At 46.1% G+C, this 25,640-nt stretch overlaps 1 protein-coding gene across 1 annotated transcript in view; it reads right to left on the reverse strand.

The window, feature by feature from the left end:
• Positions 1-2,355: 2,355 nt before the first annotated feature.
• Positions 2,356-25,640, reverse strand: part of LOC311231275 (OX-2 membrane glycoprotein-like) — a 55,781-nt gene continuing 32,496 nt past the window's right edge. Inside the window, exons 7-8 of the mRNA XM_084317817.1 lie at positions 23,212-23,313; positions 2,356-3,342 (exon numbers count right to left, since the gene is read on the reverse strand). Coding sequence (XP_084173943.1) covers positions 3,338-3,342; positions 23,212-23,313 — 107 coding nt within the window. The 3' untranslated portion in view covers positions 2,356-3,337. The remainder of the gene's footprint in view (positions 3,343-23,211; positions 23,314-25,640) is intronic.

Raw genomic sequence — 25,640 nt, forward strand, 5'->3', positions numbered from 1 at the left:
CCCACCACCACCCCGGCACCCACCACCACCCAACACAACCCAGGTACCCACCAACACCCCGGCACCCAACACCCACCACCACCCTGGCACCCACCACCACCCTGGCACCAAGCACCACCCCGGGACCCACCATCACCCAGGCACCCAACACCACCCTGGTACCCACCACCACCCAGGCACCCACCACCACCCTGGCACCCACCACCACCCATGTACCCAGCACCACCCAGGCACCCACCACCACCCAGGCACCCACCACCACCCAGGTACCCACCACCACCCTGGCACCCACCACCACCCAGGCACCCAGCACCACCCAGGCACCCAGCACCACCCCGGCACCCAGCACCACCCCGGCACCCAACACCCTGGCACCCAGCACCACCCCGGCACCCAGCACCACCCCGGCACCCAACACCCTGGCACCCAGCACCACCCCGGCACCCAGCACCACCCCGGCACCCAACACCCTGGCTCCCAGCACCACCCCGGCACCCACCACCACCCTGGCACACATCACCAACCCGGCACCACCCACCACCACCCCGGGACCCACCACCACCACCCTGGCACACATCACCAATCCGGCACCACCCAGCACCCACTTGCCACCCACCACCACCCCGGCACCCACCACCTGCCACTCACCACCACCCCGGCACCCACCACTATAGGTCCACTAGGGTCAGTCTCATCGTCTGAAAGGGGGCGGGATCAACCTGGCAGGATACCATTTTTATATACCCAAATCTTTTTCATTCTACAGTCGTGTTCTCAGTTCTGAAACAGAACATGTACCTGTATACTCAGAACCTTCCCCCCAATTCATTCATTCAGCTTCAGACTTTACACCTGGTGACATCACAAATCACAACTTTTTAGCACTCTAGTTTTTGGATATGGTAGAATTGTTAATGTTCAGTAATATCTTTTGGACTGTCTTAGAATAACATTTATGGATTCTTAAAATTAGAGACGAAAACTCACAAACATAGTCTGAAATGATTTTACGATGGCAACATGTATTTGATAAATATTTTAAAAAGGAGAGAAGAAACAATGCCAAATAAAATGTTTTATTTGTTGGAGCAACAGTCAGTTGTACAACAGTCCATATAGTCACACATCTCTTCGCCAGTAGTGTAATGTTTACTCCACCTCTAGACCTTGTGGAGTGAATAACAATATGCAACATAAACTATATCTCCGGGTGCACTATACACTACTGGTACTGAAAACTAAAGTTGTTAATTTTGAAAACACATAAAAAAAAACATTAGCAGGCACTAAATATAAGTGAACTGTACATGACAGATATGGCACATTGGCACGTCATAAAACATACTTTCATTTACATCACTTTTGACCCTTCATGCACTATGAAAATATATTTTTTTATACTGTAACTGGCACTATCGGATATGTAGCTGTAATTGTGAACTCTTTCCGGTGTAGGGTTTTGTGGAGGTAGGCTATCCTCCCGAGTTCTATTTTGGAATTGTAGAACTCGTAGGATTGTTCAGACTCTCGCATGAGACCGCAGACATACACCCGAAAGGCGCGTGTTTTGTTATTTGCTGTCGTGATAACGAGACGTCATGACTCGTGTCGTCGTCACATTGACATTGTCAGATATCTCGCAACGACAAAAACATTGGAACGTTTTATCACACCGGATTCTACAGTTCAGCTCATTATGAATTTAAAATGGAGGATCCTGATGTAAACAAGACAAAAGTCTTTCTCTGGTCTGCATCCCCTTAACAATTGTGTGTATTGAGCTGTACTGTATTGTACCCATTCTGCAATCTGTTAATAAAGTTTTCAATCAATCAATCAATCAATCCTACAGACAGTTCAACACTGTCGTTGGGAAATGCTGTAACGGTTAGTGTACATCATTGCGACCATCGCTCGCTCGCGCACACACAGATTCACAAAGGAGGGATTCACTCACAAAGGGATAATAGTCTTTTCCACTAGTCATACAAGGGTTATTGGTTCCCTGCTCTTCCAGTAATAAAAGGGGAGAGCACCCACACACAGCAGCTTAGGATAACAACACATCAAACATTCACACCCAAACCACCCTTTTTTATCTTACTCACAAAGGGCTGGTTCAATTTAAACATTTAAAAAGGGACACACTTTTGACATTTTTTTTTGTCTTGACCGATACGTGTGACGCTGTAGGGAAAGGCTCCCATGTTTTCACTTCAGTTCTCCTTAAATGGCGCGGTATCAATGTTAGCGTTCCTCACTGAGACCACAGGACGTGGCGAGAGGAAGGCTGCCAGCGATGAATGCAGACAGGCCGTTTTTAGGAAAAATGGAGGACAAATACGGAAACGCCCCCCCCCCCCCCCCCCCCCCCCATATTGTGACAAAACAATGTGTTTAGCTGGGATGAATAAATACACACCAACAAACATTTTATAAAAAATGACATTGACACATTTCTCATACACTCCATTATGTATTATCCTGTTCTAATTTACAATTGGGAGAACTATTCCATTGTTATTAACACCTTTCTTTTTTAAACTGAAAAAAAATTTAAGGATTCATGGCGGAGGCACCACCTGGTTCGACACACACTAAATAATGATGATAATGATGATAATAATAATAATACATTCGATTCATATAGCGCTTTTAACAGTGCTCAAAGACGCTTTACAGTATGGTTAAAACAGCAAACCAAACAAAACAGAACAGAACAACCATGGGTGAAAAGCAAGAGTGAAAAGTTTTGAGGGCTTTTTAAAACCCATTAAGCTTAAAAAAAATACATTTACTCTTAACCGCCGTATTTAAACACTGCTTCTGTTGCGTTTACATTACAACAGCGGTGGATAGAGGGACTGCCGTATCTAATGTTACTAAAAAACACTGCTTCTGTTGCGTTTACATTACAACAGTGGTGGATAGAGGGACTGCCGTATCTAATGTTACTAAAAAACACTGCTTCTGTTGCGTTTACATTACAACAGTGGTGGATAGAGGGACTGCCGTATCTTATGTTACTAAACACACTGCTTCTGTTGCGTTTACATTACAACAGTGGTGGATAGAGGGACTGCCGTATCTAATGTTACTAAAAAACACTGCTTCTGTTGCGATTACATTACAACAGTGGTGGATAGAGGGACTGCCGTCCAGACCGGCACGCCTTCGCCCCTGAATCTGCACCACCGGCCTTTCAGCCTGTTGTTGGTTTGTTGCTCCCCATCCAGAGAGCTGCACGGCATAGTGCTACGCAGCTAGGTCACACCAGGGGGGAGGGTTCTGTTGGACCGTCTTCATATCAGGCAGGCCCACCGGGCCAGAACACAGCTCAGTCTGGAGGGAGATGGGGGGGGGGGGAGAGAGAGAGAGAGAGAGAGATAGAGAGAGGGAGAAGGAGAGAGGGAGAGAGAGAGGGAGAGATGGAGAGAGGGAGAGAGAGAGAAGGAGAGAGAGGGAGAGAGAGAAGGATAGAGAGAGGGAGAGGGAGAGAGAGATGGAGAGGGAGAGAGAGAGAAGGAGAGAGAAGGAGAGAGAGAAGGAGAGAGATTGAGGGAGAAGGAGAGGGAGAGAGAGAGAAAGAGGGAGATAGAGAGAGAGAGAGAGAGAGAGAGAGAAGGAGAGAGATAGATTGAGGGAGAAGGAGAGGGAGAGAGAGAGAAAGAGAGGGAGAGAGAGGGAGAGAGAGAGAGCCAGTCAGTCAGTCAGTTAATTCTTCAACAATACTCAAACCCTATTTGAGGAAGCATCCTTCATAATTAGAGAGCTGGCACACCACATGCAGTACATTGTGCCAAGCAGCCAACCAACCAGCCACACAAGTAACTCCTCACTCCACAGAATATCCTACCGGGTAGTGGCAGCCCTTCCTCTTGCAACCCTTTATACTTACACCAGACGCCCATGAGATTTCATCGCTCGCGGAAAGATCAGTCTCAGGGTGAAATGTAAAAAAAAAAAACTCTCGTCTGCACAGGAACGCCTCGGGGCAATGAGTTCACGTCTGCACTGGAACGCCGCCTCGGGGCAACAAGTTCACAGCCAACTCCTCAGGCCTGAGCCACTGTATTATTCTAGCTAAATATAATTATTGTGGGTTCTGTACATACACACCCACGTCTGTATATACACAGACACACAAACAGGCACTGGCACTGGCAAACACGCACAGACAAACAAGAGCACTAGTGGTCGACAGATATGGGTTTTATCAATGGCCTATACCGATATTTAGAGAGCAAGGTGGCTGATATGTTTTTTTTTTGGAGGAATATTATGTCAAATATCGGACCAATTAATCACTAATGTGCACACACTATAATAAATGTCACAAATCGTGTACCATAGTATTATGTGTCATAACATTAAGGGAATGGGCAACATTCAGTTGATATATACTGCACCAGGATGCAGAAATAAGCACCCACATCTGTATGCAGACACACAGATGCACACACACACACACACTACACAATCCCCAAACAAACACCCACTGGAAGCAGCGAGACCACACACGCACGCCAGAATGAAATATGTCAGGAATGCCACGGCTGTAATGGCGAGCCTCGTACGTCGCCACGCGGAGGCCACATGTATGTGTGGGGGTGGCAGCAGGGTGAGCTATTTAGCGGTGGCTTGCTTGGAAAACGTCTGCACCACTGGATGGGCACCAACATGTGCAGCCTATAAGGCTGCCCCCGAAGCCTGTTTTTGGGATTCAAACTTCGTCAGGGTTTTTCGAACGGACGTTCGAACCTTCGTTTTTTTTTTCACAAAAAAAATATTCAAAATAATAAAATCTTTAATTTCTTTTTATAAATATCCTCAAACTAAATCCTCAATTTGAATAAAGTGATTAATCTGATTAAATGATTAATTTTTTTTTTATTAAATCAACTTTCTTTAATGAATATAACTCATCAGTTTTTAATACTATAATATTAGTGTAGCCTAATCTTTATCTGCAACTGTGAAGAAAAACCCCATTGGTTTAAACAGAATGAATAGAGAATTTTTTTTTTTTAAATAATTCTAATGTTGATTTAGAATTAGAATGCCAAGGACGGTCGGCGTAGCGGAGATTGCGCTCATCACCAATGCAAGAGGTTGCGGTCTCGACTCCCGGAGTCAGCATTGCCTGCGGCTTGGCCCGGTTGTCATACTAACTCGTTTTGGCTGAGTTAGGGGGAGGGAAGTCGTGGGTGGTAATCTGGCGTTGTGGACAGCGACTCCTACAGGTCAGGTCTGGGCGCCTGCTCAGCGAAAGGCAGGAAATGGTGAAGGCAGCGTGACCTCCCACGCGTTACGCTTCACCAATGAAAGTCCTCGCTGCCAGGTGAAAAGAGAGCCACTGGCTGTCTCCGCATGTGTCGGAGGAAGCAGGTGGTGGACTTCAGGGTTCCCTTGTACTGACCAGTAGGAGGAACATGCGCACAACAACCAGGTAGGGGAGGGGGGGAATTGGCATAACGACTAAAATTGGGATGGGGAGAAAAATAGAAAAAATCAGACGGAGAAAAAGAGGATAAAAGAAAGAAAAAAAATTCGAATGCCAACGTAACGAACGAAGGTCCGAACGAAGGTCCAAACGTTTGAACGTTTGGGCTCAGCCCTAGCAGCCTATAAGCCCATTGAGCCCTGGGGGCCTGGTTGAAGGCAGACCTAGCTGTGCGCGACTCACCTGGAATTCAACCAACGCTCTTAAAAGATGAGTGAGAAACCGAGGATATTGCGGATAAGTGTCGGCGGGTCGACCCGACTCACGCATACCGTGTCGCAACAACAACATCGTGCCCTCGGCGTAGGAGTTGATTGTCTGCCGTTTGCCAACCACTTATTTAAGTGTCTTAACCCTTTTCACAACCACACTACAGAAGGTTAACCTTCCGTAGTGTGGTTGTTAAAGGGTTAACCCTTTGCTGTGAGGCAGTGAAAGGGTTAACCTTCTGTATTGTCGCAGTAAAAGGGTTAACCCTTTGGTAGTGAAAGGGTTAACGTTGTTGACGCAGACCCCTCGTCACGTTGGTCAGGTTTGTGCTCGTCTCCAAGTGATCTGGGTATATGTAGTTGTTATTGCTGTGTAATTGTCAGAGAATGTGCTGTGAGTAAGTGCTTTTCATCCTTTTTTCAGAACTACTTCAGCTTTCAATATCGGTTATTGTTTTAACTTTACTGTATGTTTTGAGTGTGTATCCAACTGTTTTACACAAGAAAAACTAAAATCGGAATTGGATTATTACAGGTTTTTAGTGAAGTAGACACCGCAATTGAACATCAATTTAACTTTACATTAACAATTTAATGTAAATGTTGAACTTGGAACTATTATGCAACTGTAATACAGTTTGTGAACCCTGGCCTTTTAGATGTATTCTTCTTAGGCTCCTTTTTACTCACTTTTGTCTAGGTGGAATTTGACCTTGGTGGTTGACCTTGAAGCAGGTAGAATTCTACCTGTGTTTACTTCCTCAATAACTCCTGCAGTTCTTTGATTACCATAATAAGCCATATATGAGAAGAAAGCTCAGCTCCTTGGCTTTCAGACGGCGCTGAGCTATTTCCGATACGCAAATACTCAAAGAGTGACAGTACAGAGAAGCAGCAGTGGTAAATGGGCCCCAGGAGGGGCCCGTAGGCTTAAAAGAGCAGTTTGGCTCATATAAAAATACACTACACTAGCATAGCACAAATGAATGGAAGCGAATATGGATCAGCAATCCTATCTTAAAACTCCGGGATAGGTTGTTTTGGCAGCTATGCTAGCTGATCCATATCCACTTCCATTAATTTCTGCTAAGCTAGGCTAGCTTGCAGCCGGATTGCTTTCTACTGAACATTTAAGTTATATTCTGTCCGTTTTAAGGTATTTTAGTTTAAGCACCTGGTGAGGAAGTGGTGACCTTGGATGAACTATTCTTTAACCTGTAGGTTCAACTTAAGGCCAGGCCTGTTAAGTGCTGATTTGTATGCACCATAATTTCTCCTCTTGGGAATTTGCCTAGGAAAGACCAAAGAGACTGAGTGTCAAATATCTTTAGGAATGTGTTTTTTCAGGAAGATTGTCACAAAGCATAAAAAGGAGACTAGGTCTCATGGACAGCAGAAAACTCAGAGAGGTTCCATGTTTTCGGCCGGTCTCATCATTTGTTAAAAGAGGATTTTCGGTATACAAACTTTGTTGAAACTGCATCAAACGGTCTTTTCATTCTCTTCAAAACAATACTCTACATTAGGGCTGACCCCGACTAGTCGAATAGTCGACTAATCGATCTAAAGGAGCCGTAGTCGACTGCCAACCTCTTAGGTGAATGAAAAAATATATAATTAAATATATATATATATATATATTTTGGATCATTCTTTCCAAAAGCAAAGAGGCCTAGAAGCGTGGCTAACGCTAATGGCGTGCATACCAGCGAGACTAACTGCCTAAGAAAACTGGCACAGAGGCACTGAAAGAGGATTTCACCCATCTAATGAACACACTAGACTAGACAAATATCAAGATATGTAGGCCTATCCATCAGTGGACCAATGGCATGCTTTCGTAGAGGACAAGAAGCCTTCAGTCGACTCCTTCAGACATTAACACATTCCAGGCCAACACCGAGATATCTCGAGTTAACTCGCCATGCGCTGGGCGCCAAGACCCGAGATATCTCGGTTTTTAATCGATATTTCTTTTATTAGCTATATCCATTAATTTTTCATCCATCCAGCCTGACGTTATCATTGTGAATGGGTCCGAGCTCGCAAAGGGCAAATACCGCCGCCTAACGCCTCCCAGATGGTATTGCACATAATTGGAATCCCTCCGGCTGGGGCTGTGCATCGATCTAAGAAGTCCGGTCCAGGTTTTACTTCTCTGGCATGCAGTATCGTTATAACAGATGGACTGGGGACACTCGGAGCAGCGTGGATTATGTGTTTTGGACATATAAAGTTGGATCAATAAACATTTGGAATGGCGATCAGGAATTGGATTAATCTTTTTGCACTACATCAGATGTGAGGTAAGGACTCTATGTTACGAATCTTGGGTTAATCCGATGTTTCTTTCACTGCCATCGGAGTGTGTGTGTGTGAGGTTTGCGCCGACCAAAGTACGGAGAAGCGATTTTTCAGACCCCGCTTCTGTTTGCGCATGATGACACATATATCTATAATCTAGCGTTTATTTGAAAACGATTCATAAATCAAGCGACAAATGGCACAATTTCTAAGGAAATACATTGAAGCTCGATTTGCTGGAGTTTATTGAGATTAGACAGAACGCTCTAGAAATATATTCATATTCATCACGGTATAAAACGGAAATGTATGAAAAATGTTTCTGTTTCGTGCATGTTGACTGGAAGCAACTCACTGACGATCAACGTGTTATTTAGATCTATTGCTATTATATTTCATATATTTTAAGCACTCGCAAGTAAGTCCTATCCTACATTGGATAAAGCACTGGCGCTGAAGGGCCATCAGCGCCCTCTGCTGTTGGCCCCCAATGAGTTAAGCACCCCAAATGGAATGAAAAAAAATAAAGTCGACTATCAGTTTTGGCCAATCAAAGTCGACTATACAAATCCTTAGTCGGGGACAGGCCTACTCTACAAGTTTCAAGTTTGTTTATTATTTGTCATAATAAAATACAGAATACTTTATGATGCAATGCTTGTTTCTGTATGAGCCCCTGAGAGTGTGCTTCATACAGTAAAAAAAGTAAGTAAAAAAAAAATATTATTAAGAAGTAAGTAAAAAGTAAGTAAAGGAATGTTCAGTCAATATACATATACACTATATTATACACAGAGTAAAATGAGTAACAGTGAGGTACAATGCAGAGATGAAATGAGGCACACAACTTAGGGTAAGAATGTAGTGCAAATCTCTTTAATAATAGATAAATATAAAGTGTGTTAAAGTGTCTAAAGTGAGTAAAGTGAGTGATAAGGTGAGTGTTTGTTTACATTAGGCTAGATTGTAGCCGGATGTTTTTTTTTTTTTTTTTTTTTACTTTTTTTTTTTTGCGCTTATCGCTTTTCTGGTCAAGCATGACTGACAGAAACAGGTTGAAATGGGATGTAGAGCAGGGGAAGACATTCTGAGAAATGACGGCGGGTCCGGGAATCGAACTCGTGTCCCCCAGATCCGTGACAAGCACGGTTTTCCCCGACGCAGAAATGGCGCCGATATATGCGGTGAGCTACGGGAGCTCCCCCCCCGGATGGCTTTCTACTGAACACACAGAGGATCGAAGCCAAGGATTGGTATCTATCTTCTCGACTGACTCTGGAGAAGACGGTAAAAAGCACATTTCCCATAATATTGGCATGTTCCTTTAAGACACTGTCAGGAGTGGACGGATCAAGTAAAATGATCCCTCCTTCCTACATCCGCCCTCGACAGTTTCTCTCTCCACATCTCTCAGCAACAATCAGGGCTGCCCCTGCGTCTTGCCCTCACGGTTGGGCGACAGGCCGAACATGTTTGCGTGCCGGACAGGATGCGGTTACTCCCCGCACTTCCTGCGGTGTCACAAATTCAAAAGGTACTGGTGAAAACAATCCCCTTCATATAAAGGGTTCTTATCTGGGTTCGACTTCCTGCCTCCTTGTAGCTGAGACTCCTATCAGACAACGTACGTAATGTGGTGTCGGCAGTGGTGGAAAGTAACTAAGTATTTTTTTTACTCAAGTACTGTACTTAAGTACAATTGTGAGCTACTTGTACTTTATGTGAGTGAGTATGTGAGTATATTTAGGGAACTTTATACTTTTCCTCCACTACATTTCAAAGGAAATATTGTACTTTTTACTCCACTACATTTATCTGAACCCATCAGTTACTAGTTACTTTGAAGTAAAATATTTAGCATAGAAAAAACATGGTTAAAATGTATGAAGATTATATACTTTCACAGAGCACATAATCAGAGCGGCATAACTGGATACCTTTAACATAACCTATAGAGGTCAACGGATCGAGGCTTGAATGATCCCAAGCACTGGAATACACAAACGTCATGTAGAAGGTGTACCTTTATTTTAGATTCAACAACAAATACTTCTCTACTTTTACTTAAGTAGAATTTGAAGGGAGGATTTTTACTTTTAACAGAGTACTTGTTTATCTGGGTATTTCTACTTTTACTTAAGTAAAGGAACTGTGTACTTCTTCCACCCCTGTGGTGTCGGCGTGGACTTACTTTGGAACACACTATGACTATGGAAACACACTTGCAGTGACACAGTGGAGAAACACAAATAGGCAGAGAGCACGTTTCCTGGAAGGCCTGGAAAGCGACACTCGGCCGCGGATACAGTAGGAGCCACAGTAGCCGACTGGCGGCCTACTGGCGGTTCCATGTTGACCTCAGCACGTCGACCACAGGCAGACTGCTCACGGCGGTGACCCTCGGCACCGCGCGCCTCTTCAAAGGACCGTGTGAAACGGTGACACTTTGATGTTAAACATCCACGTCAAATTAGATTTCTTGCTTTGTTTAACACGCTGTGAAACCACTGCATATATACGCGGCATAGAGGCCTTGCACAGGATGTTTAGAATGACCATTAAATGTCCTCCACGATTGCTATTATGTTGATATATGAGGAATTATATCAACAAAAAGGTGATAAATTGGTGTTCTGGTCGCAGTTGAAGAGTAATATCATCATTTCCAGCGTTTTTACCTGCTCTACCACTGCACCGAAATGAGGCATCAGTTAGAAGGCAGCCATGTTGGAAGAAAGACGAACTACACAAACATTCTGTGCGAGGCTTCTGTAGACGGCATCGACGGCAAAGACAAACAATTCTAGAATGGACTACATTCTGATTTCAATGTCGTTGTTGATATTAGCATCGACACTGCTACCCATCCAACAGGAAACCAACTGTAGTCCAAGCTGTTCCCTAGCAACCAAACTCCGCTGAAACCGTAGTCCAAGCTGTTCCCTAGCAACCAAACTCCACTGAAACTGTAGTCCAAGCTGTTCCCTAGCAACCAAACTCCACTGAAACTCCAGTCCAAGCTGTTCCCTAGCAACGAAACTCCACTGAAACCGTCTGCAACAAGATGAAATGTAGAAATACTTTTTTTTTGGTGATTATGAAACATATCGCATCGCTGCTGCCGCTCTCCCTATGAACCGCCGCCTGAATCACGCAGTCAGAGCCTCTGTTGACCACCTGCTGAGTCCAGTAATGACGACTAAGCAGTATGTCGGTATAATGATATTGAGTGCAGTATGTTTGTGTGTGTATAATACAACTCGTTGGTGTCTGCGTGTGTATGTATGTGCATCTATGCTATCAAGTGAGGTGTCCATGCATGCTGGACACTGCCTGTCTGTGTGTGTGTGTGTATGTGCATGTATGCTATCAAGTGAGGTCAAGTGAGGTGCCCGTGCATGCTGCCTGTGTGTGTGTGTGTGTGTGTGTGTGTGTGTGTGTACAGTACGGTCTGAGTGGGGCGTTGTTTTCCACTGGGCAGCCTTTCAGTTTTTGGGGCTCTGTCCCTCCATTGTCACGCCTCCCTCCTCCTCCAGGCCTCTAATGGAAATCTGGCTCGCAGTCCACCAGATTAGACAAGGTCTTTTCTTATGGGGAGCTAGCGCTGAACAATCAGCGCCATTACTTGTTATTCCGCTCAGCACTCACAGAGCGGAGGGAGTAGAGGAGAGAGAGGAGGAGAGGAAGACGAAGAGGAGGAGGAGAGGAAAAGATGATTTATAAAGCCATCATAAATCAATGACAATGTTCATTATTCTGTTCATGTATGGGTTGGCTCGTCTTTCCTATGGGGTGTTGACACAAGAACAGTAGCATTCTCGGACCACAGTGGTTCAAATTCCTGACAAGAATTCTATTTGTGTGTCAGAGTTACAGTGAAGAGGCTGCCAAGTGTTCAGTCCATCCCACGCACTGATGTAGCTGTAGCCCTCGACGACCGGCTGGGAACAGTACAGCACCATCAATCACACACACACAGAACAAACACGGTACTCGAGTCCCCAGGTCTCAGGAGTTGAGTTTGCCTTCGGAAATGAAAACGTTCAAAGCAAATGTTCTTAGACTAACAGGGAGGAAGACGTGAAGGAGGAAGACGTGAGGAAGACGTGAAGGAGGAAGACGTGAGGGAGGAAGACGTGCCAGAGGAAGACGTGAGGGAGGAAAACATGAGGGAGGAAAACATGAGGGAGGAAGACGTGAGGGAGGAAGACGTGAGGGAGGAAGACATGAGGGAGGAAGAGGTGAGGAAGACGTGAGGGAGGAAGACGTGAGGGAGGAAGACATGAAGAAGACATGAGGGAGGAAGACATGAGGGAGGAAGACGTGAGGGAGGAAGACGTGAGGGAGGAAGACATGAGGAAGACGTGAAGGAGGAAGACATGAGGGAGGAAGACGTGAGGGAAGAAGACATGAGGAAGACGTGAAGGAGGAAGACATGAGGGAGGAAGACGTGAGGGAGGAAGACATGAGGAAGACGTGAAGGAGGAAGACATGAGGGAGGAAGACGTGAGGGAGGAAGACATGAGGAAGACATGAGGGAGGAAGACGTGAGGGAGGAAGACATGAGGAAGACGTGAAGGAGGAAGACGTGAAGGAGGAAGACGTGAGGGAGGAAGACATGAGGAAGACATGAAGGAGGAAGACGTGAAGTAGGAAGACGTGAGGGTGGAAGACATGAGGAAGACATGAGGGAGGAAGATGTGAGGGAGGAAGACATGAGGAAGACGTGAAGGAGGAAGACATGAGGGAGGAAGACATGAGGGAGGAAGACATGAGGGAGGAAGACGTGAGAGAGGAAGACATGAGGGAGGAAGACGTGAGGGAGGAAGACATGAGGGAGGAAGACATGAGGGAGGAAGACGTGAGAGAGGAAGACATGAGGGAGGAAGATGTGAGGGAGGAAGACGTGAGAGAGGAAGACATAAGGGAGGAAGACGTGAGGGAGGAAGACGTGAGGGAGGAAGACGTGAGGGAGGAAGACGTGAGGGAGGAAGACATGAGAGGAAGACGTGAGGGAGGAAGACGTGAGAGGAAGACGTGAGGGAGGAAGACGTGAGGGAGGAAGACGTGAGGGAGGAAGACATGAGGGAGGAAGACGTGAGGGAGGAAGACATGAGGGGGGAAGACATGAGAGAGGAAGACGTGAGAGGAAGACATGAGGGAGGAAGACATGAGAGGAAGACGTGAGGGAGGAAGACGTGAGGGAGGAAGACATGAGGGAGGAAGACGTGAGGGAGGAAGACGTGAGAGAGGAAGACATGAGGGAGGAAGACGTGAGGGAGGAAGACATGAGAGGAAGACGTGAGGGAGGAAGATGTGAGGGAGGAAGACGTGAGAGAGGAAGACGTGAGGGAGGAAGACATGAGAGGAAGACGTGAGGGAGGAAGATGTGAGGGAGGAAGATGTGAGAGAGGAAGACGTGAGGGAGGAAGATGTGAGAGAGGAAGACGTGAGGGAGGAAGACATGAGGGAGGAAGATGTGAGAGAGGAAGACGTGAGGGAGGAAGACGTGAGGGAGGAAGACGTGAGAGAGGAAGACATGAGGGAGGAAGACGTGAGAGAGGAAGACGTGAGAGGAAGACGTGAGAAAGGAAGACATGAGGGAGGAAGACGTGAGGGAGGAAGACGTGAGGGAGGAAGACGTGAGGGAGGAAGACATGAGGGAAGAAGACATGAGGGAGGAAGACATGAGAGAGGAAGACGTGAGGGAGGAAGACGTGAGGGAGGAAGACGTGAGAGGAAGACGTGAGAGAGGAAGACATGAGGAAGATGTGAAGGAGGAAGACGTGAGGGAGGAAAACATGAGGGAGGAAAACATGAGGTAGGAAGACGTGAGGGAGGAAGACGTGAGGGAGGAAGACATGAGGGAGGAAGAGGTGAGGAAGACGTGAAGAAGACATGAGGGAGGAAGACATGAGGGAGGAAGACGTGAGGGAGGAAGTCGTGAGGGAGGAAGACATGAGGAAGACGTGAAGGAGGAAGACATGAGGGAGGAAGACGTGAGGGAGGAAGACATGAGGAAGACGTGAGGGAGGAAGACGTGAGGGAGGAAGACATGAGGAAGACATGAGGGAGGAAGACATGAGGAAGACATGAGGGAGGAAGACGTGAGGGAGGAAGACATGAGGAAGACATGAGGGAGGAAGACATGAGGGAGGAAGACATGAGGAAGACGTGAAGGAGGAAGACGTGAGGGAGGAAGACATGAGGAAGACGTGAAGGAGGAAGACATGAGGAAGACGTGAAGGAGGAAGACGTGAAGTAGGAAGACGTGAGGGAGGAAGACATGAGGAAGACATGAGGGAGGAAGACGTGAGGGAGGAAGACATGAGGGAGGAAGACGTGAGGGAGGAAGACATGAGGAAGACATGAGGGAGGAAGACGTGAGGGAGGAAGACATGAGGAAGACGTGAAGGAGGAAGACGTGAAGGAGGAAGACGTGAGGGAGGAAGACATGAGGAAGACATGAAGGAGGAAGACGTGAAGTAGGAAGACGTGAGGGAGGAAGACATGAGGAAGACATGAGGGAGGAAGATGTGAGGGAGGAAGACATGAGGAAGACGTGAAGGAGGAAGACATGAGGGAGGAAGACATGAGGGAGGAAGACATGAGGGAGGAAGATGTGAGAGAGGAAGACATGAGGGAGGAAGACGTGAGGGAGGAAGACATGAGGGAGGAAGACATGAGGGAGGAAGACGTGAGAGAGGAAGACATAAGGGAGGAAGACGTGAGGGAGGAAGACGTGAGGGAGGAAGACGTGAGGGAGGAAGACATGAGAGGAAGACGTGAGGGAGGAAGACGTGAGAGGAAGACGTGAGGGAGGAAGACGTGAGGGAGGAAGACGTGAGGGAGGAAGACATGAGGGAGGAAGACGTGAGGGAGGAAGACATGAGGGGGGAAGACATGAGAGAGGAAGACGTGAGAGGAAGACATGAGGGAGGAAGACATGAGAGGAAGACGTGAGGGAGGAAGACGTGAGAGGAAGACGTGAGGGAGGAAGATGTGAGGGAGGAAGACATGAGGGAGGAAGACGTGAGGGAGGAAGACGTGAGGGAGGAAGACGTGAGAGAGGAAGACATGAGGGAGGAAGACATGAGAGGAAGACGTGAGGGAGGAAGACGTGAGGGAGGAAGACGTGAGAGAGGAAGACGTGAGGGAGGAAGATGTGAGAGAGGAATACGTGAGGGAGGAAGACGTGAGGGAGGAAGATGTGAGAGAGGAAGACATGAGGGGAGAAGACATGAGAGAGGAAGACGTGAGAAAGGAAGACGTGAGGGAGGAAGACGTGAGAGAGGAAGACGTGAGAGAGGAAGACGTGAGAGGAAGACGTGAGAAAGGAAGACATGAGGGAGGAAGACGTGAGGGAGGAAGACGTGAGGGAGGAAGACGTGAGGGAGGAAGACATGAGGGAAGAAGACATGAGGGAGGAAGACATGAGAGAGGAAGACGTGAGGGAGGAAGACATGAGGGAGGAAGACATGAGAGAAGAAGACATGAGGGAGGAAGACATGAGAGAAGAAGACATGAGGGAGGAAGACGTGAGAGGAAGACGTGAGGAAGACGTGAAGGAGGAAGACATGAGGGAGGAAGACGTGAGGGAGGAAGACATGAGGAAGACGTGAAGGAGGAAGACATGAGGGAGGAAGACGTGAGGGAGGAAGACATGAGGAAGACATGAGGGAGGAAGACGTGAGGGAAGAAGACATGAGGGAGGAAGACATGAGGAAGACGTGAAGGAGGAAGACGTGAGGGAGGAAGACATGAGGAAGACATGAGGGAGGAAGACGTGAGGGAGGAAGACATGAGGAAGACGTGAAGGAGGAAGACATGAGGGAGGAAGACATGAGGGAGGAAGACATGAGGGAGGAAGACATGAGGGAGGAAGACATGAGGGAGGAAGACATGAGGGAGGAAGACATGAGGGAGGAAGACGTGAGAGAGGAAGACATGAGGGAGGAAGATGTGAGGGAGGAAGACGTGAGGGAGGAAGACATGAGGAAGACGTGAAGGAGGAAGATGTGAAGGAGGAAGACGTGAGAGAGGAAGACATGAGGGAGGAAGACGTGAGGAAGACATGAGAGGAAGACGTGAGGGAGGAAGACGTGAGAGGAAGACGTGAGGGAGGAAGACGTGAGGGAGGAAGACGTGAGGGAGGAAGACATGAGGGAGGAAGACGTGAGGGAGGAAGACATGAGGGGGGAAGACATGAGAGAGGAAGACGTGAGAGGAAGACATGAGGGAGGAAGACATGAGAGGAAGACGTGAGGGAGGAAGACGTGAGGGAGGAAGACGTGAGGGAGGAAGACATGAGGGAGGAAGACGTGAGGGAGGAAGACGTGAGGGAGGAAGACGTGAGAGAGGAAGACATGAGGGAGGAAGACATGAGAGGAAGACGTGAGGGAGGAAGACGTGAGGGAGGAAGACGTGAGAGAGGAAGACGTGAGGGAGGAAGACGTGAGGGAGGAAGACGTGAGAGAGGAAGACGTGAGGGAGGAAGACGTGAGAGAGGAAGACGTGAGGGAGGAAGACATGAGGGAGGAAGACGTGAGGGAGGAAGACGTGAGGGAGGAAGACGTGAGAGAGGAAGACGTGAGAGGAAGACGTGAGAAAGGAAGACGTGAGAGAGGAAGACGTGAGGGAGGAAGACGTGAGAGAAGAAGACATGAGGGAGGAAGACGTGAGGGAGGAAGACGTGAGGGAGGAAGACGTGAGGGAGGAAGACGTGAGGGAGGAAGATGTGAGGGAGGAAGACGTGAGAGAGGAAGACATGAGGGAGGAAGACGTGAGGGAGGAAGACGTGAGGGAGGAAGACGTGAGAGAGGAAGACGTGAGAGGAAGACGTGAGAAAGGAAGACATGAGGGAGGAATACGTGAGGGAGGAAGACGTGAGGGAGGAAGACGTGAGGGAGGAAGACGTGAGGGAAGAAGACATGAGGGAGGAAGACATGAGGGGGGAAGACATGAGAGAGGAAGACGTGAGGGAGGAAGACGTGAGGGAGGAAGACGTGAGAGGAAGACGTGAGAGAGGAAGACATGAGGAAGACGTGAAGGAGGAAGACGTGAGGGAGGAAGACATGAGGAAGACATGAGGGAGGAAGACATGAGGGAGGAAGACATGAGGGAGGAAGATGTGAGAGAGGAAGACGTGAGGGAGGAAGACGTGAGGGAGGAAGACGTGAGAGGAAGACGTGAGAAAGGAAGACATGAGGGAGGAAGACGTGAGAGAGGAAGACATGAGGGAGGAAGACGTGAGGGAGGAAGACATGAGAGAGGAAGACATGAGGGGAGAAGACATGAGAGAGGAAGACGTGAGAAAGGAAGACGTGAGGGGAGAAGACATGAGAGAGGAAGACGTGAGAGAGGAAGACGTGAGAGAGGAAGACATGAGAGAGGAAGACGTGAGAGGAAGACGTGAGAGAGGAAGATGTGAGAGAGGAAGACGTGAGAGGAAGACGTGAGGGAGGAAGACGTGAGGGAGGAAGACATGAGGGAGGAAGACATGAGGGAGGAAGACATGAGGGAGGAAGACGTGAGGGAGGAAGACATGAGAGAGGAAGACATGAGGGGAGAAGACATGAGAGGAAGACGTGAGAAAGGAAGACGTGAGGGAGGAAGACGTGAGAGAGGAAGACGTGAGAGAGGAAGACATGAGAGAGGAAGACGTGAGAGGAAGACGTGAGAGAGGAATATGTGAGAGAGGAAGACGTGAGAGGAAGACGTGAGGGAGGAAGACGTGAGGGAGGAAGACATGAGGGAGGAAGACATGAGGGAGGAAGACATGAGGGAGGAAGACGTAAGAGAGGAAGACGTGAGAGAGGAAGACATGAGGGAGGAAGACGTGAGAGGAAGACGTGAGAGAGGAAGACATGAGGGAGGAAGACATGAGGGAGGAAGACATGAGGGAGGAAGACATGAGAGAGGAAGACGTGAGAGAGGAAGACGTGAGGGAGGAAGACGTGAGAGAGGAAGACGTGAGGGAGGAAGACGTGAGAGAGGAAGACGTGAGGGAGGAAGACGTGAGGGAGGAAGACGTGAGAGAGGAAGACATGAGGGAGGAAGACGTAAGAGAGGAAGACGTGAGAGAGGAAGACGTGAGAGAGGAAGACGTGAGGGAGGAAGACGTGAGGGAGGAAGATGTGTATAGCATAGATGCTGCTAAGACATTTTCAGTAGTATTGAACATTAATGATGAAAAAACCAAACCAAACAAATACAACATAAAGTGTTAACAACACGTGTGGAGGGGACCTTTAATAACTCCCCTGTTAATGCTTTTAGAAAGCAAACTGGGAGGCCGGGACAACAGGGTCCCAAAAAAGATTTTCCCGTAAAATAATTGTTAATCTGACCCTGACTCACACACAGTGCCTACAACCTGTTTTGCTTCCTTTCGCTAAGCACCACTCCTCTTTAGCCAACAGAAATATAACATCTTCCCAAGTTTGTCACCATAGCACGTTTGGTTTTCCTGTGTTCTTACACGAGGGATTGCGGAGACAAAGAGGGTTTATTTTAAACGGTGGATGTGGGCAGCGTTCCAGACGCCCCCCTGGCACTGCCGTTTCCATGACACCTGCGGCAGAGTGGAGAGGAGTGGCGGGAACGGTGTCAGCGGGAGTCGAGGGGGTGTCGGATGACACACGACTGGCACCGCCCACCCTCACTTTCCTGCGGACACTCGTCCTCTTCTCACCTCCGTGTGGACAGACCCGACACGTGTTCTCCACAATCCACTCTCCTGAGTCCCGCCCGGGACTTCTGGTAAAAGGTCGTAGTGATTATACACTCCCAAAGGGGACGTGTTCGATGTATTCACAGTTGTAGAGTCAATAGTTGTGGAGTGTGAATGTGGGATATATCATAAGAAAGTACTCAACATCTTCTGTCTTTAACTATGAATTAACACAACACTCTAACTTACCATCTTTAGATAATAAAGTACTCAACTTCTACTGTCTTTAACTATGAATGAACACAACACTCCAACTTACCATCTTTAGATAATAAAGTACTCAACCTCTACTGTCTTTAACTATGAATGAACACAACACTCTAACTTACCATCTTTAGATAATAAAGTACTCAACTTCTACTGTCTTTAACTATAAATGAACACAACACTAATTTAACATCTTTAGATAATAAAGTAATCAACATCTACTGTCTTTAACTATGAATGAACACAACACTAACTTACCATCTTTAGTAATAAAGTACTCAACCTCTACTGTCTTTAACTATGAATGAACACAACACTCCAACTTACCATCTTTAGATAATACAATTTGAGAAAAATATTTCTCAGAAAAATAATACAATTTGAGAAAAATATTTCTCAGAAAACTTAAAACGGAGTCACATGGTTCTTCATCTGGGGTATTCAGTTGTTGCCACACAAGCACTCTCCGTGTCTGTTTCACACACACACACACACCACACACACACACACACACACACACACACACACACACACACACACACACACACACACACACACACACACACACACACACACACACACACACACACACACACACACACACACACACACACACACACACACACACACACACACACACACTAAACCAAGTTCCTCTGCGTTCTTCCTTATACTACAGTAGTTCATGTGAATTTCCCCCAAAACCTTCAACAAATGATTGAAAGCAGCGGGATGCATTCTGGAGAAAGTTGAACTTGTTGTTTATGAGAAATGATCTCCTCTCCAGAGTCTCTGCAGAGCAGCAGCAGTTGGTGATAATCACAGAGATGACAGGTGGCCCTCATAACTTGGCCGGTACGATAAAAGAAATCTAGCCACTAAGTTCTATTTTATGCTCAGAAATAACACTTCCTCCAACACTCACAGCTTTACGCCCAAGACACAATACAAGCCAAGAACCTATCACCAGATCAATCTCATGCACTCATTCCAGTAGCGGCTTACAAAAATAATTATGGACTAAGATCATTCTTCCACACAAACACCAAAATTTGGAACGAGATCCCATTCCACATCAGAGCAATAACCTCCATCTCACACTTCCCTAGGTCTTAATCTTGTTGATACTGTTGTTTTGTATTGACTGCTATGAATGCATGTTTGTCCTTGCTGTCCACAACGAATATATGATGAGTCAGGCCAGGTTAAATGTACATTGTGAAATGTCTTTTTACCCTTTCCTGTATAACTATAAATGAAAAAAATGAATGAATGATAGGTCACATTATGAGTGGCAGTATATCAGCCATGCAGAGCGCTGTTCCTGCGTCGTGACAGTAAACACATGGGCACGTTGAGAGAGCCAGCAATAACACCCCCCTACGCTCTCCAGAAGAACAAAGTAGAAACCGTGCAGCTGTAGTCCCTTTCACGCTGCCCTTGATGTTGAAAAGGCTTGAAAATATGCTCTGTGAAACTTGAAAGTCGCCAGGCGTAGGTGATTTACGCGACTGAAAAGTATGTGCATGTCAATCTGTGGGGTGGACTTGTGGAACAGTCTGGAGTTAGAGCTAAAACAGAGTACAAACATAAATTTGTTTAAAAAGATGTACAAACAATCTTTCTTAAATGGGTATCTGGAAGAGGAAGTGTGTTGGGAGTATGTGTAAGATGTAAATAAAAAATTTAAGAAATTATGTATATCATAATGGTATTTATTTAGTATATATATGATATATTTATATGTATATTTATATAAATGTATTGGATTGTATAGAGATACAGCGTTTAAACATAAAATTAACAATGGAATAAAATTATATAATTTGTGATGAAAGGTTAAAAAGGGGTAGGAATAATAAAAAAATAAAGTACTTCTTCCTACTCCTATGATTTGTTTATCCGTTTCTCTTTTTGTTGTCTTTTTTTATTATTATCTTTTGTATCATGTCAAATTAAGAGATATATTTTAGTTTTTATACTTAATAAAAATCATTCATTCATTTACCATTGTGGAAATCACTGTAGCGTTTATTTTCGCTATCGTTACTGTATAACTCCACTACAAGCTGTTCACATTCACACAGCAACTAGGAGCAGCTGGCGGCTAACCCTTTCACTGCCGCACTACCTAACCATTAACCCTTTCACTGCGACAATACACAGAAGGTTAACCCTTTCACTGCCACACAACAGCAGGTTAACCCTTTCACTGCCACACTACAGAAGGTTAACCCTTTACTATCACACTACCGACGGGAACCGGGTAACCGTCGGTAGTGTGATAGTAAAGGGTTAACCTTCTGTAGTGTGGCAGTGAAAGGGTTAATAACGAGTGCACCCAGCCTGGACGTTTGATGTGCAGGGCTTGTGGTATGCTGTTAGCAACAGTTCTACAAGGATGAATTACCTGTGCCGTAGTAACTTTCAAAGTCTCTTACAAAGTATAATTCCACGCCTTTTCAACATCAATGGCAGTGTGAATGACGTTTAGTAAGACACTGATATCAGCCAAAACACACACCGTATAAGATAAGATAAGATATTCCATTATTGATTGATAATATACTATGAGTAAGAGTAAAAGTAAACACTATACACAATGTGCAGTATACACAAGGTAGGTACCCTAACTGGCATGATATACGTTGCCTACAAACACAAAATTGATTAAAGATGGGGTCAAAATTGTCGAATTGAATAATTAGACTGGTATGGTCCTTTACGGGTTCGTGACCACGAGGTGCTGGTGAGTGGAGGGTCTAGTCAGAATGACAAAAGGCAGAGTGCCAAGTACCTGCCAGCAACCAGTGACTGTTGATTACAGGAGCAGCACGATGGCTCAGTGGTCAGCACTCTTCACTTACAACATGAAGGTCCTGGGTTCAGAGCCCAGCAGTGGTCAGCACTCTTCACTCACAACATGAAGGTCATGGGTTCAGACCCCAGCTGTTCACTCACAACAAGAAGGTCCTGGGTTCAGACCCCAGCAGTGGTCAGCACTCTTCCCTCACAACATGAAGGTCCTGGGTTCAGACCCTAGCAGTGGTCAGCACTGTGCACTCACAACATGAAGGTCCTGGGTTCAAACCCCAGCAGTGGTCAGCACTGCTCGCTCAAAACAAGAAGGTCCTGGGTTCAGACGCCAGCAGTAGTCAGCGCTGTTCACTCACAACATGAAGGTCCTGGGTTCAGACCCCAGCTGTTCACTCACAACATGAAGGTCCTGGGTTCAGACCCCAGCTGTTCACTCACAAAATGAAGGTCCTGGGTTCAGACCACAGCTGTTCACTCACAACAAGAAGGTCCTGGGTTCAAACCCCAGCAGTGGTCAGCACTGTTCACTCACAACATGAAGGTCCTGGGTTCAGAGCCCAGCAGTGGTTTGACCAGCAGGGGGGGCCTTTCTGTGTGGAGTTTGCATGTCCTCCCCGTGTTTGTTTGGATTTCCTCCGGGTACTCTGGTTTCCTCCCACACCAAAAGACATGTTAGGTTTCCTGCCATTGCCCTTGACCAAAATACTGGCATTACAAACGGAGTTGGTCCCCGGGCACCGCACTATTATGCAAAGAACGAATTTCCCTGAGGAGATTAATAAAGGTTCAACAGCAAGTATACTGTATATAAAACAAAGCAATTATTTGATTTGGCTGATCATTCAAGCAAACTACAGTATGGAACACACTGCAGTAACTTTAAATTATTTGGGTGCTACATTGAAAGGTTTGAATGGTTTGAAAGGTTTGAAAGGTAAAGGACATCCTGAAACATGTGGTTAAATGATGAACAACGGATGTGTAGACGTGAGGCCTTTCTCTAAGGGAAGTGACTCTTCTGACTCGTGACAGTGGACTGGGCCTTAGAGCCCCACCACAGAACTTCCCACCACAGTCAGAACAGCTCAAACCCGACCAATCTTTCGCGGTCGACTAAAAACACACTTCTTCAATCAATATCTGAAATAAAAGAAGCAATAAAAAGAAACACCTAAACTTCTTACGGTCTTCTACCATCATGCACTCTTCCACTAAACAAGCTTCCTTGCCTATATTACTACCTACAGTACTATACTAATATGTCTCTACTACTATGCACAGCGTTTCAACACTGTTTGATGAACATTGTTACTCAGCTGAAAGAGTTGTACCCTTCCTGCTGACCTGTCGTACAGAACTTGTAAGTCGCTTTGGATAAAAGCGTTCAGCTAAATGAGTAAACATGTCAAATGTCAAATGTAAAGAGCCAGTTTACTCACCGTCTGTACAGATGAAACACTTGCAAAGACACACACACAGACACAGCAGCAGGATGGCTCCCACGCCGCACACAGAGATGAGGATAACCAGGGCTGGACCCACTGTAACACACACACACACACACACACACACACACACACACACACACACACACACACACACACACACACACACACACACACACACACACACACACACACACACACACACACACACACACACCACACACACACACCCCCACACACACACATTAATGATTTATATGCAGTATGTCTCTACATACAATTCACAAACTGACAGAGGACATAAACATTGTAAGTAGGGATGCTCGATATTGGCTTTTTTACCGATATACCGATATTGTCCAACTCTTAATTTCCGATACCGATATCAACCGATATCAACCGATACCGATATATGCAGGGTTCCCCCCCCCCAAAAAAAACTGAATAATTTCAGGTAATTAACATTACATGTATCTTGTCATGGAATTAACACAACATTATGCATACTTTTGACAATAAATAAAATCAGAATTTGTTCTTACTTGCTTGCCTGGGTAAATAAAGGTGAAATAAATGTAATTTATTTAAATTTTTTGAAAATCGATGCCGATAATTTCCGATATCACATTTTAATGCCAATATCGGCCGATAATATCGGTAGGCCGATAATATCGGACATCCCTAATTGTAAGTATAGTCAGACATTGAGAGACATGTCCCAGTTGTCCCACGTACATGTGTGCTCCATCGACAAGCATGTTGAAGCGCACGACATAATTATTACGCACACACACATTCTATTCATATTCTATTCCACTGTATTTTTTATTCTAATTTAGTGTATATATTCTACTATAATCCTGCACAATTGTACAGTCCTGTCTTATATTATATTTTTATTCTAATTTAGAACATGAATACAAAAACATGCACACACAGAAACACATGCATACGCACACCCCAGCTACTAGGACAGAGCGGCTTAGGCTCAGCTTCTTCCCCCAGGCCATCAGAGCCCTGAACAATGAACATTGAGTGCCACAGAACACTGAACTATCCACACACAAGCACACATGAACACACACACGACACGCACGCTGTGCATGCTCACACACTAGCAGCCACTTAACACTTTAACATGAGCGGGCACACACTCATGCCGCACACTTATGGCCAAAAGGAAAGGCCACTTTAAATTAGAATAACAGGAACAGTGTATTGCACTACCAAAGCTACCTAGCATGTCCTATATGCTCTGTAAATAACTATGTACAGATACCGAGATGTCACACCATGTTACCTGTTACCTGTTTATTGCACAATGTTTTTTTTTTTATTGGATTCTATTATATGTTGTAACACTGTATTGCACATCGTTGCGGGCAAGACCACCCGCATTTCATTGTATACTTGTATGCCGTGACAATTAAAACTCTTGACTTGACTTGACTTGACACATACACATGCATACATACACACGCATGCATACACACATACACATGCATGCATACAAACGCATACACGCATCTACTGGTAAATACAGTATGTTTCAGCAGACCTATAGACTGTGAAACACATGCGACATCTGGACGAAACATGTAGCATAGTCCGAGAGAATAACTCTTTTCTCATAAAGTGTCCAATTATATTCCTTCCCGTAAAGCCTCAACATGTCTTCATTTAGAAGCAGCCATAATGACCCATGGCTAAAATAGCTGAGAGAATCCATCAGTTTCCTTGTCATTACCCCGGACCCAAACGAGACGATGTGACAATGGGTGTTGTTGCAACGGAGGTGATTGGCAGGCCTGTGACAGGAAAGAGTCTATATCCCTATCATTACAAGGGAGTTCCTCCTGGGCCAATGGTAGATGGGAGTCTCCAGGAAAGGTCCTAGCATCAGTCCCGTCTATGACGCCACCATACAGAGTTGTAGCCACACGTGGCCGAGTAAGTCATGCATTACTAACGTTACAGTACAAACCAACCGGTTAACAAACCAAAATGACACAGCGGAATTATTTTGGTCGTTGTTGGTATATTTGGTATACCAACCACTACAGAGGAGTTTCATGTCACTAAACACCATGTACCGGCTCAGTGGCCTCGTAGGTAGAGTGTCCGCCCTGAGTTCGGGAGGCTGGGAGTTCAAGCCCCGGCCGAGTCATACCAAAGACTATTTAAAAATGGTACCCATAGCCTCCCTGCTTGACACTCAGCATCAAGGGTTGGTTTGGAGGGGAAGTCATTGCGACATACTAGCGTCATGTCCAAGGGGTGTACTTGTACATAAAGCTGCCTTACGCTACGGAAACAGGAGATAGGCTCCTGCCCCATGTGCCGTTTTACGGCTCGAGAACCATTGGTTCTCAAAGGCAAAAAACATCATTTACATTTAGCTGACGCTTCTATCCAAAGCGATT

The sequence above is a fragment of the Notolepis coatsorum genome (genome assembly GCF_963971535.1).
Source record: "Notolepis coatsorum genome assembly, chromosome: 1".
Taxonomy (NCBI): domain Eukaryota; kingdom Metazoa; phylum Chordata; class Actinopteri; order Aulopiformes; family Paralepididae; genus Notolepis; species Notolepis coatsorum.